Here is a 22,724-nt window from a genome sequence, read left to right on the forward strand (position 1 = left end):
TGTGTGAATTGTCAAGCCAAAATCATTTCAGTGGTTCTCAGTTTCACTTAGGAGGCATTATAATGTTTCAAAGCTTGATGAAATCAAGAAAATGTCATCCAGGAATGGGGCACCTAGAGGATCTCACATCTATAGCAATTGTTCTTAATTTGAGGTTCAGGGACCCCTAGAAAGACCATGGAGAGATTTCAAAGGTTTCATGAATTTGAACAAGAGAAAAACACATTTTATTTTCACTAACTTCTAGCTAAAACTTGGGGGTTTTTTCTCTAATTTAAAAAAAATCATTATTCAGATAAGAGGTCCATAGGCTTCACCAGACTGTTAAAAGGGACTATGTAAGAACCTCTGATCAAACGGGAATCCTTCTCTTATCCTACTTGTACTGGGCATCCATGAAAACGATGAATACTTTTGGTCCACATGTACAAAAGAAAGCCTATATGTCTTTATTTTATGCTTTTTTGATTTCCATAATCAAAATAACACAGAATATCATCTCTGTTGATAGATCTATCAAGACATCCTATAGGATCTTTGCATATGCAAAGGATCTACCACTGAAGGAGAACTTCTGGGTCTGAATTTTGTTCTACTGAATAAAATCCTTTTTAAATAGTTAATGAATAGTGGGAGCTTGTACTATCTACAATTTTGGGTCAGTTTTTGTAAGTGTAATGATACAGCCTAGAATTATAAACCATTCTTAACTATGAGAGAGAGGGGGAAGAGAGACAGAGACAGAGAGACAGACAGAGTGAGAGACAGAAAGATACAGAGGGAGGTTAACAAAGACAATTTTAGCTGTCTTGTAATACTCAAAAGGTTGTGTTCTGCTTGGCCCCAGAGGGCACACAAATGGGCGGTACTGAGAGGCACATTTTGACTGAGTATAACAAAGCAACCCAATAATAAAAGCTTTCCAATCACAGAAGCGGCTTTCTTATAAAGACAGAAATGATGAGACTATTATTTGCTACCCCAGTTGTTAACATTCTTTTCATCTCGAAATTGATGTGTAATTATTACTTCATATATGCTTTGTATTTACTCATTTGTTTACATGGTGTGTGAGGGCTCCATGAAGACAGAAATTCTGTTTTTGTTTTTGTCTTTGTATCACCAATAACTTAGTAACTGTGTGTTGCATTCAACTGAATGAATGCACTATTGCTGAAGGTCTTCAAGAAGAGCCCAGACAACCACCCATTAAGGGTCACAAAGAGGGGATTTATGCTTAGCCCTAGGAGAGTAGACTAGCAGACCTCTAAGGTCTTTCCTGCATTATAGAGTTATTGATTCCATAAGTCACGTTCCATCTTTACATTCCATTGATTCCATAAGTCCCATTTTCTTTTGTCTAGAGATGTGTTATGGAGTTGTATTCAAATCCAATGATGTTTCTTACTGGCTCTTTGACACTGTCAGAATACTGAGAGCCTCTGTTTCTTCATGTTTAAATTGAGGGGATTCAGCCATATAATGTCTAAGGTCCCTTCCATTTCTGAATCATCTATGATCTTAAAATTGTAGACAATTTTCCCCTAAAACTCATAATACTGATTAATATGTTAATTTTTAAAAATTACATCTTTCTGCCTGTGATAGACTTAGCCTCTGACCTAGCCTTGTTGTACAAAAAGGTATAATGATTATAAATGATGTCTGTGATGCTCATGGCCCTTTTGAACTTAAATGATTCAGAAGAGGGATATTGTCAGAGGAAGAAATGGGCAGTACCATACTTCAATAAATCACAATAACATAGAATATGCTTGGTCATTTCTAAACCTTCTAATGTTCTGTATATGCTTTCAAAAAAAAGTTTTTAACTACTATTCAGGTACCAAGCTATTTATTTAACTACCTCCATTAAGGCTTTCATTAAATAATAATGAAGTCATGGAGATGAAGAGCTATCCCAGGGGACTATGGTGCCTTCATTAGTTTCATCTAATAGAGCTTAGACCCTGAGCAGCTAGGAATCACAATTAAGTGACTCCACCAGCAGCCATATGAATTACAAGCAGTACTGCCTAATGGAAAGACAGTGGACACCAAGACTTTGTCAAAAATTAGGATTGTCTGCATCTTTGGGCAAGTCACAGAACCAGAATCTCTGAGATGGAAGTAGTCAGGTAGTCCATTTAACCCAAACTTCTACCTTGGGCAGGAATCCTTTCTGTAATAAATCATTGTGCCAGGCATTGTTCTAAGCACAGAGGATACAAATAAAAAGAATGAAATAATTTCTAATTTCAAAGATTTTTACCTTCTAATGGGAAGGAACCCACTTTCCTATATAAGTACATTAGGGATAAATACAAAGTTGTTAAATTCAAGGTAGATTGAGGAGGGGAGAAGCACTAGCAGTTCAGGTCAGGTTGAGTCTCGAATAAAAGTATTACCTGTATTGCATCTTGAAGGAAGAGAGTGGATTGTGGGAGGCAGAGGTGACTAGATAATGCATTCTAATAATTGGGGACAGCCAGTGCAAAGGCCCAAAGATGGGAGATGGAATGTTTTGTGTAGGGAACAGGGATTACAGGCATGTGCCAGCACACAGGGCTCTATTTGTATGTTTGTAAAAATTTATTTTGATGATGGGAAACATTACTATACAAATATGTTTTATGTATAGCACAAATATAAATATGTATAAACAACATAAATATATTATGAACACATGTATATTTATGCAGTGACTAAAACATAAACATGAAATCACTGACTTATGTATAAATATAATCATTATTTGCTTTAGATGTCATTTCCTATAGCAAAGATCTGACCGATACATTTTTAAACCTAGCTGTCAATCCAGGTCCTCTTGCCATCTGCCCTGAGGCCACCTCACTTCTCTTCTGTAACAGCCCCCTCCAGGTCGGACCTCGAGGAAGCATGCCCTTAAGTCCTAAGAGTTCAACCAGACAGCTTTGGAACTCCTTTCCTGGGGCTGAGCCATCATAATTGTTTAATGAACGAGGGCAAACTCAACTATTTAACTATATCTAGTGAGCCCCAGACCAGACCATGTTTCATATCCCTACCAACTATCCACACTGGCCATCTTGCCATCTGTCCTGCCACTGTGCATCAATCATTCCTACTTAAATCCATGTTTCATTCATTCACTCACTTAAGGGTTGATGAATGTATACCAAGAAAAGGAAGCAGTAGTCACATAGAGCCAATATGGCTATGGCTTCATAATAATATCTAATCTTTAAATAGTCTTCATTTTAAAGTTTCCAAAGGACTTTTTGTAGTTGATTTCATTTAATTTTCACAATCCTGAGAGGTAAATATTACAACTATTATTATTTCCATTTTACAGATGAGGAAAGTGAGGTTCAGAGAGATTCAATTATTTGCCCAGATAACACATCTATTAAGTATCTGAAGTAGGATTGAATCCAAGTCTGCTTAACTCCAAGAAGCCTAGTTCTCTACCTATTGTCCTACCAGTAACATAAAGAACAGAAAAATCTCATTTCCTTTTTTATTAAATAGGGTCACTAGACTAGCAAAGGGTAGCTAGGTCGCACATTGGTTGGAGCTTTGGGCTGGGAAGCATGAAGATTCATCTTCCTAAGTTCAAATCTGGTCACAGACACTTACTAGGTGTGTGACCCTGGGCAAGTCACTTAATCCTGTTTGCCTCAGTTTCCTCATCTGTAAAATTAGCTGGAGAAGAAAATGGAAAACTATTCCAATATTTTTGCCCAGAAAACCCCAAATGGAGTCATGAGGAGTCAGACATGACTAAAACTGAACAATAGCTAGACTAGTAATGTTGTAAGAACATGTGATTTCATTGTTATGGGGATCTTCTGGGAGAGATGCTATCAATACTGGTCAGCAATTTTTTTTGTAACTTATACCTTGGGAGAGATGTGCAAAACACTGAGAGATAAAGTTCTTGCCCAGAGTCACATAGCCAATATACGTGCAAGGCAGAACTTGAACTCAGATCTGTCTGACTCTGAGACCACTTCTCTATCCACCATTCCCCATGACCTCTGTCATTGTCACAATATTTCTACTCAGTCTTAGCAAACCATTTGACAAAGTCTGTTAGCCTATTCTTGTGGGAAAACGGGGAAATTTGAGCTAGACAACAGAACGATTAGGTGTATCCTTCAACTAATTGAACCACCAGACCAAAAAGCAGTCATTACCAAATCAATATTCACTCCTCCAAGAGATCCTTCCTGATCCCCTCCCAGTCTTTAGTGTCCTCCCTTACCTCCAAAATAATTTATATTTACTCCATATATATTTTTATATATTTATCTGTGTATGTATTGTTTCCTCTCCAATGAAATGCCAACTCCATGGAGGAAAAGGAAAGAATGATTTTCTTATTGGTAGCTAGGTAGCTCATTGGATGAAATGTTCAGCTTAGAAGCAGGAAGACCTCAGTTCAAATCTTGCCATAGACACTTACAAGCTATGCCAGCCTAAGCAAGTCACTTAACTTTTCTCAACCTCTGTTTCCTCATCTGTAAAACTGGGATAATAATAATAGTACCCACCTCACAGGGTTGCTGTGAGGGTCAAATGAGATAATATAAATTCCCTTGTAAACCTTAAAATGCTATTTTCGTGTGTGTGTGTTATAGACTATATTTTTATCATATGCTAGGGGTACCTGACACATAGTCATAACAGCACCCAACATATAGTAAACAATCAGCAAATGCTTCTTGAATTGGATTGGACTGGATTAAATTGGCAATCAACCTATACTTTACCAAACAGCATCTGGAAAAGGGCATTGCCAGAGTATGTTTCCTTCACCCACTGACAGCTTAGTCTTTGAAAGAATTGACAATTCTCTGCTATGGGTGCCTCAGTTAAGAGGCCCAGTTGATCAAACAACCAATTACAGATGAATAGTGAATAAGGAGATTTATCATTGACATCAATATGTGAATGTTTATAGGGACAGAAACAAAGAATATGAAAATATATCATAATACATTCTTGTCACAGGGAGACAAGGCTGTCATCTATGTAGGCTAAGGTTTAAGGAAGAGTTTTCAATTGGAGAACAGAGACAAGGTTGTCCTGCATTGGCAGGATAGGAGGGATTGAAAAGCTGCAGCTTTGTTTATTTGATTTTAAACATCTGTCAATAGATATAGCATTCCTTGCTACATCCAATCAATGCCCAGCTTTACCCACACTTTTAAATGCCATTGGATCTGGGTAAGTGACTATTACTTCTCACCCAGATATTTAAGCTCATTTTAGCAATACCCAAGCCTTGTCAAGCAGAATGCTACTCTAATTCTTTTGATGTGTACCTGGAGCCCCTCAAAGAAGAGGTTTATAGGACAGAATTGGTAATCAATGTGATTATAATAATACATCTACACAGTGTTCATATGTTAGCTTCATTTTCAGCAACTTTTTCTGCTTAATCTTTTCTAACTCCTTATATAAAAGCATTTTTCCATTTTCTCCACTGTGGTGTATTAGCAGCATATTTAAATAGGTCAAGTTGAAACTGTGGTGATTGTTCACAGGGTCACCTTATCTTTAACCTTGTTTCTAATTTGGTATTGCTTTGGTCTTTTACTCTACCTGGAAGATCTGGCTGCACACAGCTGATTCACAAATGTCTCCCTTAGTAGTACCCATTTGTACCCAGTTTTTTAGATATTGTCATTTTTGTTTGTCATAATATTATTTGGTACTGAACATGTCCAGTCTTCTGGCTCTCCCTTGGAAAAAGTTATTCATGTTATATAGGAAGAGGCAGCTGGGTGGTACAGTAGGTAAAAACATTGGACTTGCTTGGGTAAGGAAGATGTGAGTTCAAATTCTGTCTCAGACCCTAGCTATGTAACTCCAAACAAGTCACTTAACTTCTCCTGGCCTCAGTTTTCTCATCTGTTAAATGGGGACGACAATAGCACATACATCATAGTGTTGTTGTGAAGATGAAATGAGATAACCTATACATCATCTTGCTCATTTTAAAATGCTATTCAAATGCTAGCTATTATTGTGAGATTTCTAAGGAATCGATAGAGTGTCTTTAACTTCTCAAACCTTCTTGAACATGGATAATATTGAACTAATTGCATCAAGATTCAGAATATGGTAGGGCCTCCTCAATGAGATTCATAACTACTCACAAGAGATCAGTATAAGCTATTTGTATAGGAAAAACTAAATAGATAAAAAAAATCTGTTGTCCCAGCTATTATATGGAATCATATGGCCCGCCTGTTGAATTAGTGTAATACGTACATGTATCTGGAGCCACCATTGCATATGGATATGTTAGGGATCAAGAAAGTGGGAAGGTCAAGTAAGAGCACCGGCTCCAGTGTCGGGATGACCTGGAGATCAAATCCCAGGCTCAGACACTCAGCACCACACCCAGAAATAACTGGCCGTGTAACCTTGAGCAAGTTACTTAACCCCGATTGCTTTAAAAAAAAAAAAAAGAAAGAAAGTGGGAAGGCTTGCAAATGCCTTTTTCCAATAATGATTACAAGTTGCTCCTTAGTGACAAAAGAAAAAAGAAAAAAAAGACTTTAGCACAAATTCCTTCCTAGAGAAGCTGTGTCTTGGAGTACCCACAAGCAAGTAAATCTTGGAACACTACAACCTCTTAAGAACCAGAGTTTTAAATGATAAGGAATCAGATGAAGAACGCATCTAGCACATTGGGTGGGTCCTCTGTGGAAAGATCTGTAGAAGAACATCAAAGAAGAATCATTCAAGGTAGAAGAGAAATTGATGGGTCTAGATCTTAAACAAATAGAGGGAATACCCACATTGATGGGTTCATAGATCTGTGGAAATTCAAGTGTATAAGAGCACACTGTCTATAGTTTTTTTTTCTTAAATTTAAGAAATAATTGAATGATTCATAAATCCTGAATTTTTAACCACAATGAAAATGCTTAAAGAAATTCTGATGTCTCTGCAAAAAGTTAAATGCTTAACTCTAACTTGGCAATATATGAGCAAATGCATTTAATGAATTTGTTTCAGCTTACAGCTATTTTCTGACTGCAACTCTTTTTTCTTTCATCCCAGAGGTAACAGAAGAACCACAAAAGAGGGATCGACTGTTTTGCAAAGCCAGAACCTTGGTCTGTCCCCAAATAGGTCAGAATACATTTACATTGTTTTAAATAGAGGAATGAAAATCTAAATTCTGAGGCACACACTTTACACTGCACCATGTTCATGTCTAACTGTTCCTTCTAGATCTCTTTTCCTTATTCTTCATTGCTACTACTCCATCTCCAATTTGTTACCCACAATGCATTTCTCTCTTCTTGTATATTCCCTCCATGAACAAACTCACCCATTTTCATGGGTTTAATTATCTCTATGCAGATTACTCTAAAATCTACATTTCTATGCACCTGTATAATTTACCTCTTCCCCCTCTGTGCCATATTTCAAACCTCATGCTTTGTACTTCAAATTCAACATGTTCAAAACTGAAATCATCTCCCTCCCCCCCAAAAAAAACCCTTCCCTCCTAATTTGTGTTATGGCTTATTAATCTTTCAAATCTCCCAAACTAGAAATTTGTGTCATCTTTCATTCTTCCTTCTCTTTTGTTGCCCCCCCCAACCAGTTCCCTAGTCCTTTTTATTCCATTTCTACAATATCTCTTGCCTCTGTCCCATCTTTTCTTCTTGCACTGTGATACCCTAACTTAAAACCTATCTGTTTTCTTTGTCTTTAGCACTTCTCTTCCAGTGCATCCACACAGCCATCGAAATCATCATCCTAATGCAGAAATAGGATCATGTCATTCCTGTCCTCAAGCACTTTTATTTTTTTTTTAAGCAATTGGGGTTAAGTAACTTGCTCAAGGTTACACAGCCAGTTATTTCTGGGTGTGGTGCTAAGTGTCTGAGCCCGGATTTGATCCGGGTCATCCCGACACTGGAGCCAGTGCTCTTACTCGTTGAGCCACCTGGCCGCCCCTCCTCAAGCACTTTTAAAGGCTCCTTTTTGCCTAAGAGATACAAATAGAAACTCTTTAGCCTGATATTTAATATTCTCCAAAATTTGGCTCCAGCCTTCTCTTCCTTGTTTCTCATTACTTTCTTTTGTTTCCTTTATATTCTAACTAAACTGGCTTATTTCTTGCCCAAAAGGTTTTCTAAAATTCCCTTCCTCTGTACTTTCACATAGGCCATCCCTTTGCTTGCGGTAGACCCCTCATGAGTCTCAGCCTATTGAAATTCTTCTGTTCCTTCAAGGATGACTCCTTCATAAAGCCTTTTTTATGCCTGAAGCTGAATATTCTGTCTCTGCCTCTCTATGTGTATTCCTCTGTCTCTATCTCTCTTTCTGACTCTGTCTCTGTCCTCTCTGTGTTTCTCTTTTTCTCTGTCTTTCTCCCTGTCTCTCTCTTCTTGTCTCAGTCTCACTCTGTCTCTCTTCAGATTTTTTATAGTACTTTGTCTGGACTGCACTCTTTGTACTTATCACATTTTGTCTTGTATCATACTTTCTGATGAACATGTATTATCACCCCTATTGGATTTTAAGCCCCTTGAAAGCAGTGACTGTCAGTTTTCATCTTCATGTCCCAAATGGATAGCACAATGCCTTACACTTGGTAGATGCTTAAAAAATAGGTGTTGAACTGAGACAAGATAGATGTTGCACATGTCTTTTTTTTACACAGAGAGCAACCTGATTAGATCACTTGAATGATTCAGTCATCTATACCAATAAATTAATGTCCCTTTATATGTGATTCAATTGTAATGTGGAGTTTTAGGATTAGGGGTTAGGAATCTGAAAGAGTTAGGTGGGAAAGCCAGAATTAGGATTAGAATTAGCAGGCCTAAGCAGGCAAATGACCAGAAAATCAAATGAATGCTTTCAACTGAATTTCAACCTTTTAAGAACAGTTCCTGTACTGATGAACATCTGTTCCTTAATAAGGAAGGAAAGTAGCTCTTGCATCTTTCTTTCCATTATACCACTGTCAAGAAAGAGCTGAGACCAAGGACGTGGGTGCAAATCCCATCTCTTCTGTTCTAAGTGGAGGCATTTTGCCAAACAAAGTCTCTGCTATTTGGTTTCTTTGTGACACTGACCAAGTGGCCGAACCTCTCCTTATCTTCTTACAGGTTTACATTTTCATTTTATGTCACTGCTTGATGTCAACCTTTTTGCTCTCAAGGAGAAGGAAGATTATATCCTACTAACCTGAATTTCTGTGGGGCTTTCGATGTTGGCAACTGGACTGTAGTTTTCCTTAGAGTCCTGGAGAACAGAATTATTCCACCAATGCACAGGACTCCCATCAGTTTAAATATAGGGTGTATCTCTAAAAATGAGCTATCCCTAGAGGACAGAACAAGGAGGAATGAGTAGAAGTGACAAAGAAGGAGATTTAGGTTTGATTTTTAAAAGAAATGTACAGACTTCTCAGTTATTAGAGTTGTCCCAGAATAGAATGAGTTGTCTTGGAAGAGGCAGGGTTTCCCCCTTATTAGATGCCTTCAAACCACTTGTGTATGTTTTAAAAATTATTCTTGTCTAGGTAGACTGTGCTCTCTGCTTCTCTTTCCAGTTCTGAGATTTTATGATTCCATGAGGCCTCTTTGAAGGGAAATATTATTTATAGCATAAAAATATAAAAAATTTAAGTATAAACATATATAAATATGATATATACATATAGATAAATACTTTCTTATTTGTAAAGATATATAATTATATATATATGTCTGTGCGTGTGTATATTGAATGTGTGCACGTGTGCATAAATATATGTGTGTATGCAGATAAGTACATACATACAAATACATTCACTGAAAAAGAATCCACTATACAACACACTTTGGTTTCATGGAAGCCATTTTGAAGAAAGCATGTGACTAGTTTGTAGATGAATATGGCTCTTACTTTTTTCTAACCCTACTGGCACAGTGGACACAATATTAGATTTGGAGTAAGGAAGACCTGTGTCTGAATTCTGCCTCATTTACTAGCTGTGTGACTGTAAGCAAGTCATTTGACTTTCCTTAGTCTCAATTTTCTCACTAGTAAAATGGGAATGATAACATTAATTAATGCACAAGGCTGTTATAAGGACTGAGTCTCAATTCATTTGAATAATTTTTTCAAGTACCTACTAGATGTAAGGCATTATGCTAGGGAAATCACTTTGCAAATCTTGAAGTGTTTTACTGTTATTGCAAATATTACAATTACATTGTGATCATTATTGCTGTTGTTTAGTCATGTTTTCATTTGGGTCCAACTCTTCATGACCCCATTTGGAGTTTTCTTGGCAAAGAAACTGGAGTCGTTTGTCATTTCCTTCTCCGGCTCCTTTTACAAATGAGGAAATTAAGGCAAACAGGGTTAAGTGACTTGCCCAAGGCCAAACAGCTAGTAAGAGTCTGAGGCTGGATTTGAACTCAGAAAAATGAGTCTTCCTGATTCCAGGTCCTGTACTCTATCCACTGTGCCCACAATCATTTTTACTATGCCTTTAAAAAAAAAAAATCTAATCTCTCACTTCCTAAGAAAGCATACATAGGCTATGTCAAGTCTTACATCAAGAACAAGCCCCTAAGAAACAGATCCTTCTCTACAGGTTTTGAGAGATACCACTGGCCAACTTGCCAAATATCACCTGCTTCTCCAAGTTTTTTCCCCAGGAAAAGTGAAGGAATTATGGCCAGGTGGTGGCCAACTATTTAAAGTTTCTTTAAGAACCCACTGTGCTTCTGAAAAGTTATAGATGTGCTTAGACTAGTCTAAGTAAACACTAAATATCCTTCAATAACATCTTTCAAGTCAGTGTGCCTCCCTTCCAGTAGAAAAAGTGAGATGCAAGAGAGATAAAAACCAAGTAAATTGGTATGACCAAAACAATAATATACATTGAAGCAATATTTACAATTACATTAAAAAAGAAAACTAGAAGAATCAGCTTATTTCAAAACAAATTATTTGAGGATATGTCATAGCATGCTCTGGTGATATTAAAAAATAGTAACAGATGATGTTACAGCAATCTATAACAAACCATTTAAAAAGTAGCATTCAAATATACATATATTCTATAAACATACACATTTCTCTGTCACTGCATATTTTATAATGAAAGGTACAATGAGAGTATAAATTATTATTGGATATGTATGCACCAAACTAGAATTTCTGTTAACTACATATTTGGGGCTTTTACTTCACTTGGCACAGTAGAGAGAGTGCCAGTTCTGGAATCAGGAAGATCCTCTTCTGGGGTTCAAATCTGGCCTTAGACACTTCCAAGTTGTGTGACCCTAGGCAAGTCACTTAATCCTGTTTGCCTCAGTTTCTTCATCTGTAAAATGAGCTAGAGATGGAAAAGGCAATATCTTTGCCAAGAAAACCCCAAATAGGGTCACAAAGAGAGTTAGATATGAGAGAAAAATGACTGAACAACAAAATAAGGGGATCAGCATTGAACACAAATAGCAAGAAAAGACCATTTAATTATTCAGGATATCTATGTGTCCTCCATTCTGCTATCATTTTACTGCCCATATTAGTCACTTGAGCATGAATAAGAGCTAGCTCTCCAGAAAGCCCAGGAAGGGAGTTCATTTATTGTAGAATTGGAAGGAGCCTTTGAAATGAACTCATCCAACCATCTCATTTTATAGATGAAGAAATGGAGAGTCATGGATGTGACAGGTTTAGATTCAGAGGTTTATAGGTTTAGATCTAGAAGGTATCTCATGACCATCTAGGCCAGTCCTTTCCTTGTACAGATAAAGAAACAAGGTTCCAAAGACAGGGCAGAAGCCAGGGAAAGGCCACTTCAAGTGTTAAGCTTAGTGAAATAGATCATATGAATATTATTAGTCTTTCCTGACAAGTGAGGAGACTGAGACTTAGAAGGCAGAGTGATTTGCCCACTTAATATAGAAAGTATGTGGTAGCACTGGGACTTGGAATTTCTGACTCCAAATTAAGGGTTCATTCCTTTTCACAGAGCTGCCTTGGCAGCATTATTTGGAAATAAAAATTATCTTTAAAGCATGCTATAATGCAAAAGATAAACGAACACTAGGTGTGAAGTCAGGAGACCTGCATTCAAGTCCTGGGTGCCTGCTAAGTAACTGTGTGCCCTGGAGCAAATCATTTCCTTTCTCTGGGCTTCAGTTTCCCCCACCTATAAAACTAGAGATTTTAATTTGATGATCTCCCTAAGTGACATAAGCAGCTCTAAAGCAGCCTAGGAAATCCACTAGTATACAATTGATCCCGGCAGAGTAGAGCAAGGAAAACCTGGGTTCAAGTCTGGCCTCTGCCTGTATATTTGCTGTGTAATAATGGGCAAGAAACAACCTCCCAGAGCCCCAGGAACCCCTCTAAGAATATAAATTATGGATTAGTTGCCAATCTGCATCAGTGAATGGAGTTTCCACATAGGAGTGCCATACTGTGATGGGTAAAAGACAAAATGGCTAAGAAAACAAAGGTTAGATTTTCTGAGTATATTGATTTATTAAGCAATGCATGCCAATTGCTCAACAAACTGGGACCAGGCCTCCTCAGCTTGGTGACTGGATCTTGAATGCAAGGCGAGAAAGATCTTTATTCATTAAAAACAATTAGTCAAATAAGACCAATTAAAAGAAAACCAGGATACAAAATTAGGTAATTTGATTTTCAGTTAGAAGAAAGATTAGGGTGACCAATATGGGGCCAGTTTTTAGATAAGGCATATGGGTTGCTTGAGATATAGAACTATGAAAAAGCTCCTTGCATCACTCTTTGGGTCTGACTGGGTTTCTGGTCAGCATAACCTAGATCCTTGGTTAAGAGTCTCTGAACAGCAGGGAGAGGTGATCCCAGTGTCCCAGCAAGGCAGGATTAGGTTTAAACAATGTAATAAAGCATTCTCACAATTCCCATAATTGAATAAAGTTTTGTCACAAGACAGAAATTGGACTAGACCCATAACTGGGTCTATTGAATTGGGTCTATTTCTATTGAAAGGGAACTGAGAAAAATCCAGAATTGAGTCACAAGATAGAGTCAGTGTGGTTCACTCAATTGCCTCAATTCCCTTAATACCAAAACAAAGTCTAATAAATCCTCTGCTTCTACTTAGCTATTATCTTCTTTTAAATGTATAATAAGGAGTAGGATTTTAAAACTGCATATGTTATTGAATCAGTTAACTCTTGGCAGGGTCGAGAAAAGCCATCTTGACTAGTTCCCAGGAGGCCCAGTACCACATTCTGCTGTAAAAGTCATTTCCAGAAGAGACACAAAAGCCATTGTAATTATATCACTCTGAGGGTGAGGATGAGCACACCAGTCACAATTTAGTTCAGACTCAGGACCCAAGTCGCAACTCTTCAGGATTCAAAATAACATGATAGCAAATTCCCATAAATAACTAGGATTAGAGCAGCCTACGGATCTTTGGCTTGTCTGAGGTAGGAAAAGGACACTTGGATAAAGTTAATTCAAAAGAGAAAGTAGATTTCAATCTATAGAGTCATTTAAAGGTTTAAAAAAACTGTATAACATGTATTTATGAACACATATAAATATATACATATATAGATATAGACAGCAAATACTTTTAAATCACTTACTATGTGTCAGGTGCTCTGCTAAGCACTAGGGATACAAAGAGAGGTAATAACAGTCCTTGACCTCAAGGAGCTTGTAGTCTAATAGAAGAAATAAGTACATAAATAAATCTACATAAGATATATGCAGAGATCAGTGGCATCCTAGAGGGTAAGGCACTAGCAACCAGAGGGTCAGGAAGAGAGGACAGAAAGGCTTCTGGCCAAAGGTACCATTTGAGCTGAGTCTCCAAGGAAGTCAGGAGTTTTAAGAGGCAGACATGGAGAGTGAGAGGATTCCAGGCATGGGGGACAGTTAATGCAAAAATGTGAACAGAGAACAGAAATGCAGGGAGATGGCAATATGCTGAGTTAATATAATTCCCTGGAGGTTGATCACAATTTGAACTTCAACAGGATTATCTGCTGTGTCTTGGCATTTGCACATAGTCTGACAATCTTGATTTCACTTCAACTCAGATGTGACCTGCTAAGCTAACAAAGAGAAGTCGAGCCACTAACCTGTGACATCATCTAACTGATGCCAAATCATATGGGGTCCCATTGTTTATTATTGACAACATGACCATGACGTATCCTCAAAATTTAGCCCTATATGCAATGGCTTCTAACAGAGAAAAAATAAGCAACCACCACCACCACCACCACAAGTACGATCTCTCTGAAGTTTGCCAGCGTATCTTTCATAAATCACTCAGGGCTGTGAAATGGCCAATCCTGTAAATACACTGCAGAAATTACCTTTTCAGCTCCCTGTGGGTTGGCAGTAACAAAGCTCAAGCAGTCACCTAGTCACACTTTCTTCTCCCTAATGTTCCTAAAACATTAGCTCTAGAAAGGGCTTTGTAGCATAGAGTGTCAGAACTGGAAGGAACCTTTAAACATAGAATGTCAAAGCTGGAAGACCTTGGAACAGAGAAGATCAGAGCTGCAGGGGACCTTAGAACATAGAATGTCAAAGCAGCAGGGGACTTTGGAACATAGAATGTAGAAGCAGCAGGGGACCTTGGAACATAGAATGTCAGAACTAGAGGTGACATAGGTGAAAGGTTTAAGTGAATGTTAGCACTAGGTGAATCGCTGGCAGTCATACTGTTAGATCTGGATAAAAGCACACAATATCGGCTCTGAAAAGGACTTTAGAAATCACATAGTCCAAATTCCTCACTTTACAGATGAGGAAACCATATGTCAAGATGGTGACATGTCTTGCTCAATATCCCAATGCAAGTTAGTGTCAGAGCAAGAACCGAATGTGGGTCTCCTGACTTCCAGCCCAATACTTTCTCTTACAATGCTATGCTGTGGCCAGTACTGCTTTCAATGTTCCCTCTACCCCAGGCTCGAGGTAGCTGATCCTGACTTTCCTTTTCCCCTCTTCTCTTTTCTTCTTCTTTAAAGCTCTCAATGCATGGCTCAGCAGGAATAATAAGCTCTTTCCCAGTGCTACCGCTATTTCCTCTGCTAATTCATTTGGCGCACACTGACGCATAGGGCACCCTGGGGTTTAGAATCCCAAAGGAGATGACATCTGAATGAGCATCATCACATCAGGGGCCTCTCACCAACAGGCACACAGGGTGGAAACCCACAGCAGAGTAAAATTTACATCAGGAGGTCTCCAGATCATTGAAAAGTCACAATCGTCCAGGATCTGTAAAGGATTTAGCTTAGCATTCAAAGTTTTGTCCTCATGCTTGCCTGCATCCTACATGAGTCGTTTTGCCTCCTATATATTTAGTGTAAATGGATGAAACTCTGTAATAGCTCACTGTCACCAATTACTGAAGAAGAAAAAAAAAAGCTTTTTCTTTTAGTTGTTGAGGCAGAAAGCTAGGATCTATTTTTGGTCTTCAACAAAGCTATTATTGCTGTTATGATTATTATTAAAATTGTTTCAAGGATTTCATCAGTGTGCATACGCCTTCTACCAATGCAGATCAGAGTTCTTTCAAAATTTAGTAGATATTCCTTGAGACCTCATTAAATATAATCCACTCATTTTTAACAGGTGAGAAAGCTGAGACTTATGTGAAGAAAATGACTAATAAACGTTGGTTAAATTGAATAACCAACAATTAAATAACTAATTAATGAGAGAACTGAAGCTCCAGTGCAGGTGTCCTCATTCTCAATCCAGGCCACTCTTCTTCACTAAGCCAACTGCCATCCATTAAAAATATCAAAAAAAAAAAAAAGTTTCCAGTTATTCCTCACTGACCAATTACCTACGAATTTCTACAAATTCCCACAACAACCTGGAAATGATCTAATAATTGTTTGCAGTGTTTCTGCTTTATCATTTCTGTTTAGAAATGCTGCTGAGATCTGGCAGGGGTTGGGGAGAGTAATATAGGTGAGGAAATAAAGGTAAAATAAAAATAAAATATATCTTTTTTTTTTTTTTAAGAAGAAATGGTATCTAGGACCCAACAAGAAAAACCAGAAAGCTGGAGATGAGGGTTCAGGTCTGACCAACCAGCATATCTCAGTCTCCTTTCTTCCCAGGGCCTGACTTCCCATTGCCACGAGATGCATAATAATATTTACTCCCCAAGCACTTTGTGATGCTTAATTAATTGCTCTTTGTGACGCACTTTGAGCACCTCAGAGAAAGGTGTAATGCAAGTGCCCAGGATTATTATCATTGCACAAACAAGTCCGAGCTCAGAAGATGAATGCTAGCTAACTTTCCATTGCCTCAAAGCTTATTCTATTTAAGTACCCATGATGATCAATAAAATTGATGGTGGCAGTGGCGGTGGCGGTGGCCATGGCCGTGGTGGTGGCGGTGGTGGTGCTAAGAACAGCACATTTATATGGTTGTTCAAAATTAAAAAGTAATACAGACCTATGATCCCACTTGATCTCATGGGGGAAATAAAGGAAGGGACTAGATTGGATGATCACTAAGCTCCCTCGTACTTCTAAATCTCTGAACCTATAAACAAACAGCCTTGTGAGGTAGTGTAATTGTTGTTCCTGTTTTGGTTTGGACCTGAGATTTCATCAGCGTTAGGAGCCCTCAATGTAGAAACTTTCTCTTCTAAGACAATTTGGAATTTTTACTATAATTTAAAGTCTTCGGGAGTTGCCTAGGGCACCAAGTGGCTTGATGTGGTCTCAGTTAGAATGGCCAGTCCCTCTAGTCATTGCTTTGTGCTTCCCCTCCATACAAGTGTCATTACTCTCAGGAAACTGCAGCCTGAAAGAATGCAATGACTTCTCTAGCATCACATAGTTAATAAGTGATAGAGGCAGGATTCCTATCTGGGCTTTCTTATCCCAAATCTCCTGTTTACTTGCTTTTGTGTCCTTAGTCAAGTCACTTGATCCCCTTGCGTTTCAGTTTCCTCCTCTGTAAAATGAAGGGTCAGACTCTTCCCAGCTGGAACTGGCCCTACTCCAACTCTAGTGACCTTTTCACCCTACCATTGTATACCACTTTGTTCATAGTTCTCTCACAGTCATGTCATGTTGTATTTTGTTTTGTACTCATTTATATATGTGTTCTCTCCTCTCCCTTCTAGAGCCAAAACTTTGTAAGTAAAAGGAATTCGTTTCTTCTCCAGCACCTAGTATATTGCTTTACTCATACTAGATGCGTAAAAAACACTTGCTAACTTGAACTAAATGAAACTTGTTTTATACAATGTGTTCATAGAGTCTATATAGTGGATGTTTACCTGTTATCCTTTACACCATAGATCATGGCCCCACATCACTGCTACAGGTAAGTGGAAATCAAATTCTGATCCTAATATACAATGTTTTTTTTTCTTAAGCACTCTTTCCATTCATTTTCCTCTTCTTTCTCTTCTTCTTCCTTTCATGATAACAGCTAACTTTTAAATAGTGATTTAATGTTTGTAAAGCACTCTTGATAAACTGATGGATAGATGTGTGTGTGTGTACACACACAACATATGTGTACATACGTATACTGTGTATATGTATATACACATGTATATGTACATTACATACATACATATATGTGGGTAGTATGCATATATAATCTTATTTGGTCCTCACAACAACCCTATATAGGTGCTATTGTTATTTGTATTTTACAGAGAAGGAGACTGACTCAGACAGAGATTAAGTGATTTGCCCAATATCACACTGCTAGTAAATGTCTAAGGCAAAATTGGAACTCACTGTTTTCCTGACTCCAAGTACAACCCTCCATTCATTATGCCACCTAGCTGCTTTAATGAAAACCACCAATCCATATATCCAAATCCAACCACCCTTCAACAGTCAGGAGAATTCCAATGTCTTCCATGAAGCCTTCCTTAAATACTCCAGGCTACAGTGATCTCCTTGTTTCAAGAAATCTTTTGGTACTTATCTTATATGCTAATGATTTGATACTAAATATTATTACTTAAGTTTTGAGAGGACAGGGGCAGAGTTTTACCTTTGTCTAATATCCCCATCAACAAACACAAGATATTCACTTGGTATGTCTTGGGTAAATCCTCATTTAAGGAATAATTAGTGAATTTCTTAGAAAAGCCTACCTTGAAAAATCACAAGTAGAAGATGGGTCAGATGGATCACTCCTAGAAAGCTGGTGGATGAGAATGATAATATTAGCAATAGTTATTTTTATTATTCTTATAATTATTGATATTGTTACCTCTTATTTCCAGTATAAAATAAAAAATTCTTTTACATGTTGTTGAAGGCTCTCCACCATCTGATTTTTTTTTAATGAGTCACCAATCTAGAATGAAAGATAGTGTAATAATGTGGGCTATAGCTATGACTCACTGATAGCAAGTCAGGAAACTCTGATCAGTAAAACTCTAAAGGTAACAGAAATGGGTAGTTGTAGAATTGCTAGTAATGAACGATTGATTGCTAATAATGATACACTAAAGTCTTCCTCTGATGCCTCATTGTGGAATGGAGGTGACCCTGGATTCTACAAGGCTATACTAAGGAAGGACAAGGTTTTCTAGCAAGTGGTAGCAAATAGTAAAAGCTTTGAACATGTACCCAATAATGGACTGTGTCCAAGAATCAATGTAGCTAGGTGCAGAAAGGGTCATCATTATAAAGTTGGTCACCAGAGGATAAATTTATTTGTTCAACCATAGAAACTCACAAAGACCATCTTCTAAAGACCTGGGGGGATTGTTGTCACTGGAGAAAGTTTTATCCACAATAACAAAAAAAAGTATGTGTTTTTGATGCAGTTACAGAGTATCTTATGGATATTATTTCAACACAGCCTTACATCAACCTTGTGAGGAAGTTTGTACAGTCATTATTTCTACTTTTCAGATACGGAAAAAGACTCAGAATTAAAGTGGCTTACTAAAGGCTATACAGCTAATAAGTGGTAGAGCCAAGACCAGATGCCTGGTGTTCTGGATCCAGGTGTAGTATGTTTTCATTTCAACATGATATATTTGGAAAATAAAGTAGAAATAACGGCAGATTAAAAGATGGACTCCCTGAACAGCTGCAGCTATATACACCGATACTCCCTTCCAAAATGTTAGTGTGGAGTCATAACATCACAGACTAAATGCAAATATGACCCAATCCAAGAGTCTGTTGATGGACCCTGGCTGGGCCCAGAGACAGAAGGCATATTTTCAGCTTTGAATAACTTTTCGCTGACAAAGAATTTGACACAAGGCTTTTTCTTTTTGAAATAAGGTCTATAGAGTTCACCAAATGATGTAATTTTCTCCAACAACTAAAGAAACAGCATTTCCAATCTTTTGGATGAAGAAAGAAGAGTCAGAATTGGTACTTGTATATAGAAAAACTTGTACCAAATCATTTTTTTATCATTGTATAGTCCCCTATAACCTTATGGTCCCTTTTTAAAGGTATATATTGATTTATTAACAACAACAACAAGTCTTCTCATTTCATCTGGGACCATTTCATCTTTTTATTGTTGATGCTGTTGAGGAAAGCTATAATTTTCCCCCTTTAACGGAACCAAACTAATGGTTTTAAGAATAAATGTAAAAAATGGTAGGTATGTGATGAATGGGCATTTAATGCCACCTACTGGACCAGACAGTGTTCTGCAGGTCTTGAATTGGCAGTTAAGGAAATTGCATCTCTTCAGTGAATGCCTCCCAAAGGCAGTTTTACTCTACCAAGAGTGGCAACTGAAATTAAACTGCTAAGGCATTGACAGCATACCAATAATGACAATGGAAAGAGAAAATAATCCCTCCCTATGGGAATGTTTAGAGACAAACAATGTGATAACAGCAAATAGAACACTATACCTGTAGTAACTATCCCTCTACAATTTCTTATTATTATTCTTATTTTTATTCAATTATCTTCTTCAATTCAATATCTTATTATTCAATTATAACCTCTATCAAATTATTTATTTTCTTCTAGCCTCAGTTTCCTCATCTGTAGAATTAGAATAACAATGCTTGCCCTAGCTATTACACAGGATAGTGATAAAGAAAGATTTTTGTAAGCCATAAAGTATGGTAGAAATTGTTAGAAGCCATGATTAAGAACCAGGCAGGACCTTATGGCAGAAAACGAATATATCCCCCTAGAAATAGCTTTTTCAATACATAGGACAACAGAGGACACTATGCTCTGTCCATTTTATTGAACTTTCTGAAGGTCACAGAAATATGTTGACAATAACAGGTCCACCTCGGGGTGTTTTGGAGGTGGGGAGCAAACCTATAAGAGCCTACATGGAACACTGACCTCCAGATTTCAGAATTCATGATGGTAGAATTGTAGAATGTTAAAGATAAAAAGGACCTTAGACATCTTCAAGACCAACCTCCTCATCTTCTCAATAAAGAAGCTGGAGTCATAATAGCAAGCTAAAATAAATGGCCTAGTCAATGAGGAGTGACTTCAGAATAAGAACTAAAAACCTTTGACACCAAGCCCAGTATGCCTTCCATTATTATTACACGAGCTCTGCTTTGGCTTAAAGTGGTAAAGAGCAGGAAGGTACCATGCTATATCTACATGTATGATATTCCTAGGAGTTTTCTTTTTGGGATCTTTTTCAGGAGGTGATCGGTGGATTCTTTCAACCTCTATTTTGCCCTCTGGTACTAAAACATCAGGGCAGTTTGCTTTGAGAACTTCCTGGAGGATGATTTCTAGGGTTCTTACTTTGGTCATGGCTTTCAGGCAGTCCAATAATTTTTAAATTATCTCTCCTGGATCTATTTTCCATGTCAGTGGTTTTTCCCATGAGATATTTCACATTGTCTTCTATTCTTTCATTTGTTTGGATCTGTTTAACAGCATCTCGATTTCTCATAAAGTCATTAGCTTCCATTTGCTCCAATCTAATTCTGAAGCAATGATTCTCCTCATTGAGTTTTTGGGATTTTTTTTCCATCTGGCAAATTCGACTTTTTAAGGCATTCTTCTCCTCATTGCCTTTTTGGGCCTCCTTTACCATTTGAGTCAGTCTGTTTTTAAAGGTATTATTTTACTCAGTCAGGCTGTTGACTCTCATTTTATAATTTTCTTGCATTGTTCTCATTTCTTTTCCCAATTTTTCCTCCACTTCTCTTATTTGGTTTTCAAAATCTTTCTCAAGGTCCTCTATGGCCTGTAACCAGCTTGTATTTTCCTTTGAAGCTTTTGGTGCAGGAGTTCTGACTTCACTGTTTTCCTCCTGTTCCATGCTTTGCTCCTTTTTGTCCCCAAAATAGGAGTCTAATGTTGGAATCTTCTGTCTGCTTTGTTTCCTTTGCCTGCTCATTTTGCCACTCAATTACTTGACTTTTGGGCTTTTTGCCACAGTAGGACTCTGCCACCAGACAGGGGAGCTTTCGTCCCAAATGCTGGGGTTTTCTCAGCTGCCGGAGGTATTAGATGGGTGCCCTCTCTGAGGCCTCCACGCGCTCTGGCAAGCTGGACACACACCCCAGGACCTCCACCCTAGACTGCAATCCAGATCCAAGCAGGTTAAAGCAAGAGCGATTACCCTTCAGACTGGTGCTTGGTCCCCCTACACTCTGCAGGCCAAGAGCTGAAGCTGGCACGTGGCGCTGGCTGGCTGTGCCAGCGTCTCAGCGGATTTTCGCCCTGGGGTAAAAGCCATGCACTCCCACTTACTGGTCCCAAAGGCCAGACTTTACTGACCTCTCACTTTGTCCTTTGTGTCTATGTGTTGATAAATCTGGAAACGGCCACCCCTGCTGCTGATCTGGAGTCCCTCTGGCCAGCTGATCAGGCCCGCCCTGGGGCTAGGCTCAGCTCCCAGAGCACTGTGCTGGATTCCTGCCGGCCTGCCGGGCTGTCCTCAGCGGGAGGTTAGCTTCTCTGTGTCATTTTGTGGGTTCTGCAGCTCCAAAGTTTGTTTAGAGTCCCTTTTTAACATGGATTGGGGACGGTGGAAGCCGGAGCTGCGGGAAGGTCATACTTCCACTCCGCCATCTTGGCTCCGCCCCTATATCTACACATATGAACCTCAAGTATAGACTCAGGAACAATAAATTATAAATATGGATGCTGAAAGGGATATGAGAATATAAAGCAAGGAGTTTAGAGATGAAAGTGGACTTAGGACACAGAGTATAGAATGTTATTCTAAATCCTTAAACACAAACATCACCTCCTTCCTGAAACCTAAGATCTCCCATTATTAGATTTTACTTCCCCAAACCTCACACAACACTGTTTCACATCTATTTACTGCAATTATCACTTTTAGAGCTATTTGTCTTACTGCCCTCCACCTCAGACACTAAATTTCATAAGCCTAACAGGTATCGGGAAGATGTGAGTTCCAATCCAGCCTCAAACACTTATTAGCCATATGACTCTGGGCAAGTCACTTAACCCTGTTTCCCTCAGTTTTCTAATGTATAAAATGAGCTAGAGAAGGAAAAGGCAAACTACTCCAGCATCTTTGCCGAGGAGACCCTAAATGGGGTCATGAAGAGTAGGACCAGGACTCAACAACAGCAAAAAAGGGTCATGTTTTATCTCAACTTCCTAAATCACCTAGCAACTAAAACAGGGCTCTTCGATGCTTAATACCTGTTATTGAATTGAACATTAGAAGTGGAGCAGGTCATAGGATGAGAGGATGTCATGGGATAGAGTTGAAAGAGACCCTGATATTACCCT

The 22,724-nt window shown here is 38.3% G+C and overlaps 1 protein-coding gene across 1 annotated transcript in view; it reads left to right on the forward strand.

The window, feature by feature from the left end:
* The window catches only part of CLNK (cytokine dependent hematopoietic cell linker), a 218,525-nt gene that overhangs the window by 87,808 nt on the left and 107,993 nt on the right, over nucleotides 1–22,724 (forward strand). Inside the window, exons 4-5 of the mRNA XM_069069834.1 lie at nucleotides 7,063–7,134; nucleotides 17,321–17,346. Coding sequence (XP_068925935.1) covers nucleotides 7,063–7,134; nucleotides 17,321–17,346 — 98 coding nt within the window. The remainder of the gene's footprint in view (nucleotides 1–7,062; nucleotides 7,135–17,320; nucleotides 17,347–22,724) is intronic.

Source organism: Petaurus breviceps, unplaced genomic scaffold (assembly GCF_028583685.1).
Source record: "Petaurus breviceps papuanus isolate PSGF00001 unplaced genomic scaffold, PetGlider_PUasm1.0 140, whole genome shotgun sequence".
NCBI classification, from domain to species: Eukaryota; Metazoa; Chordata; class Mammalia; order Diprotodontia; family Petauridae; genus Petaurus; species Petaurus breviceps.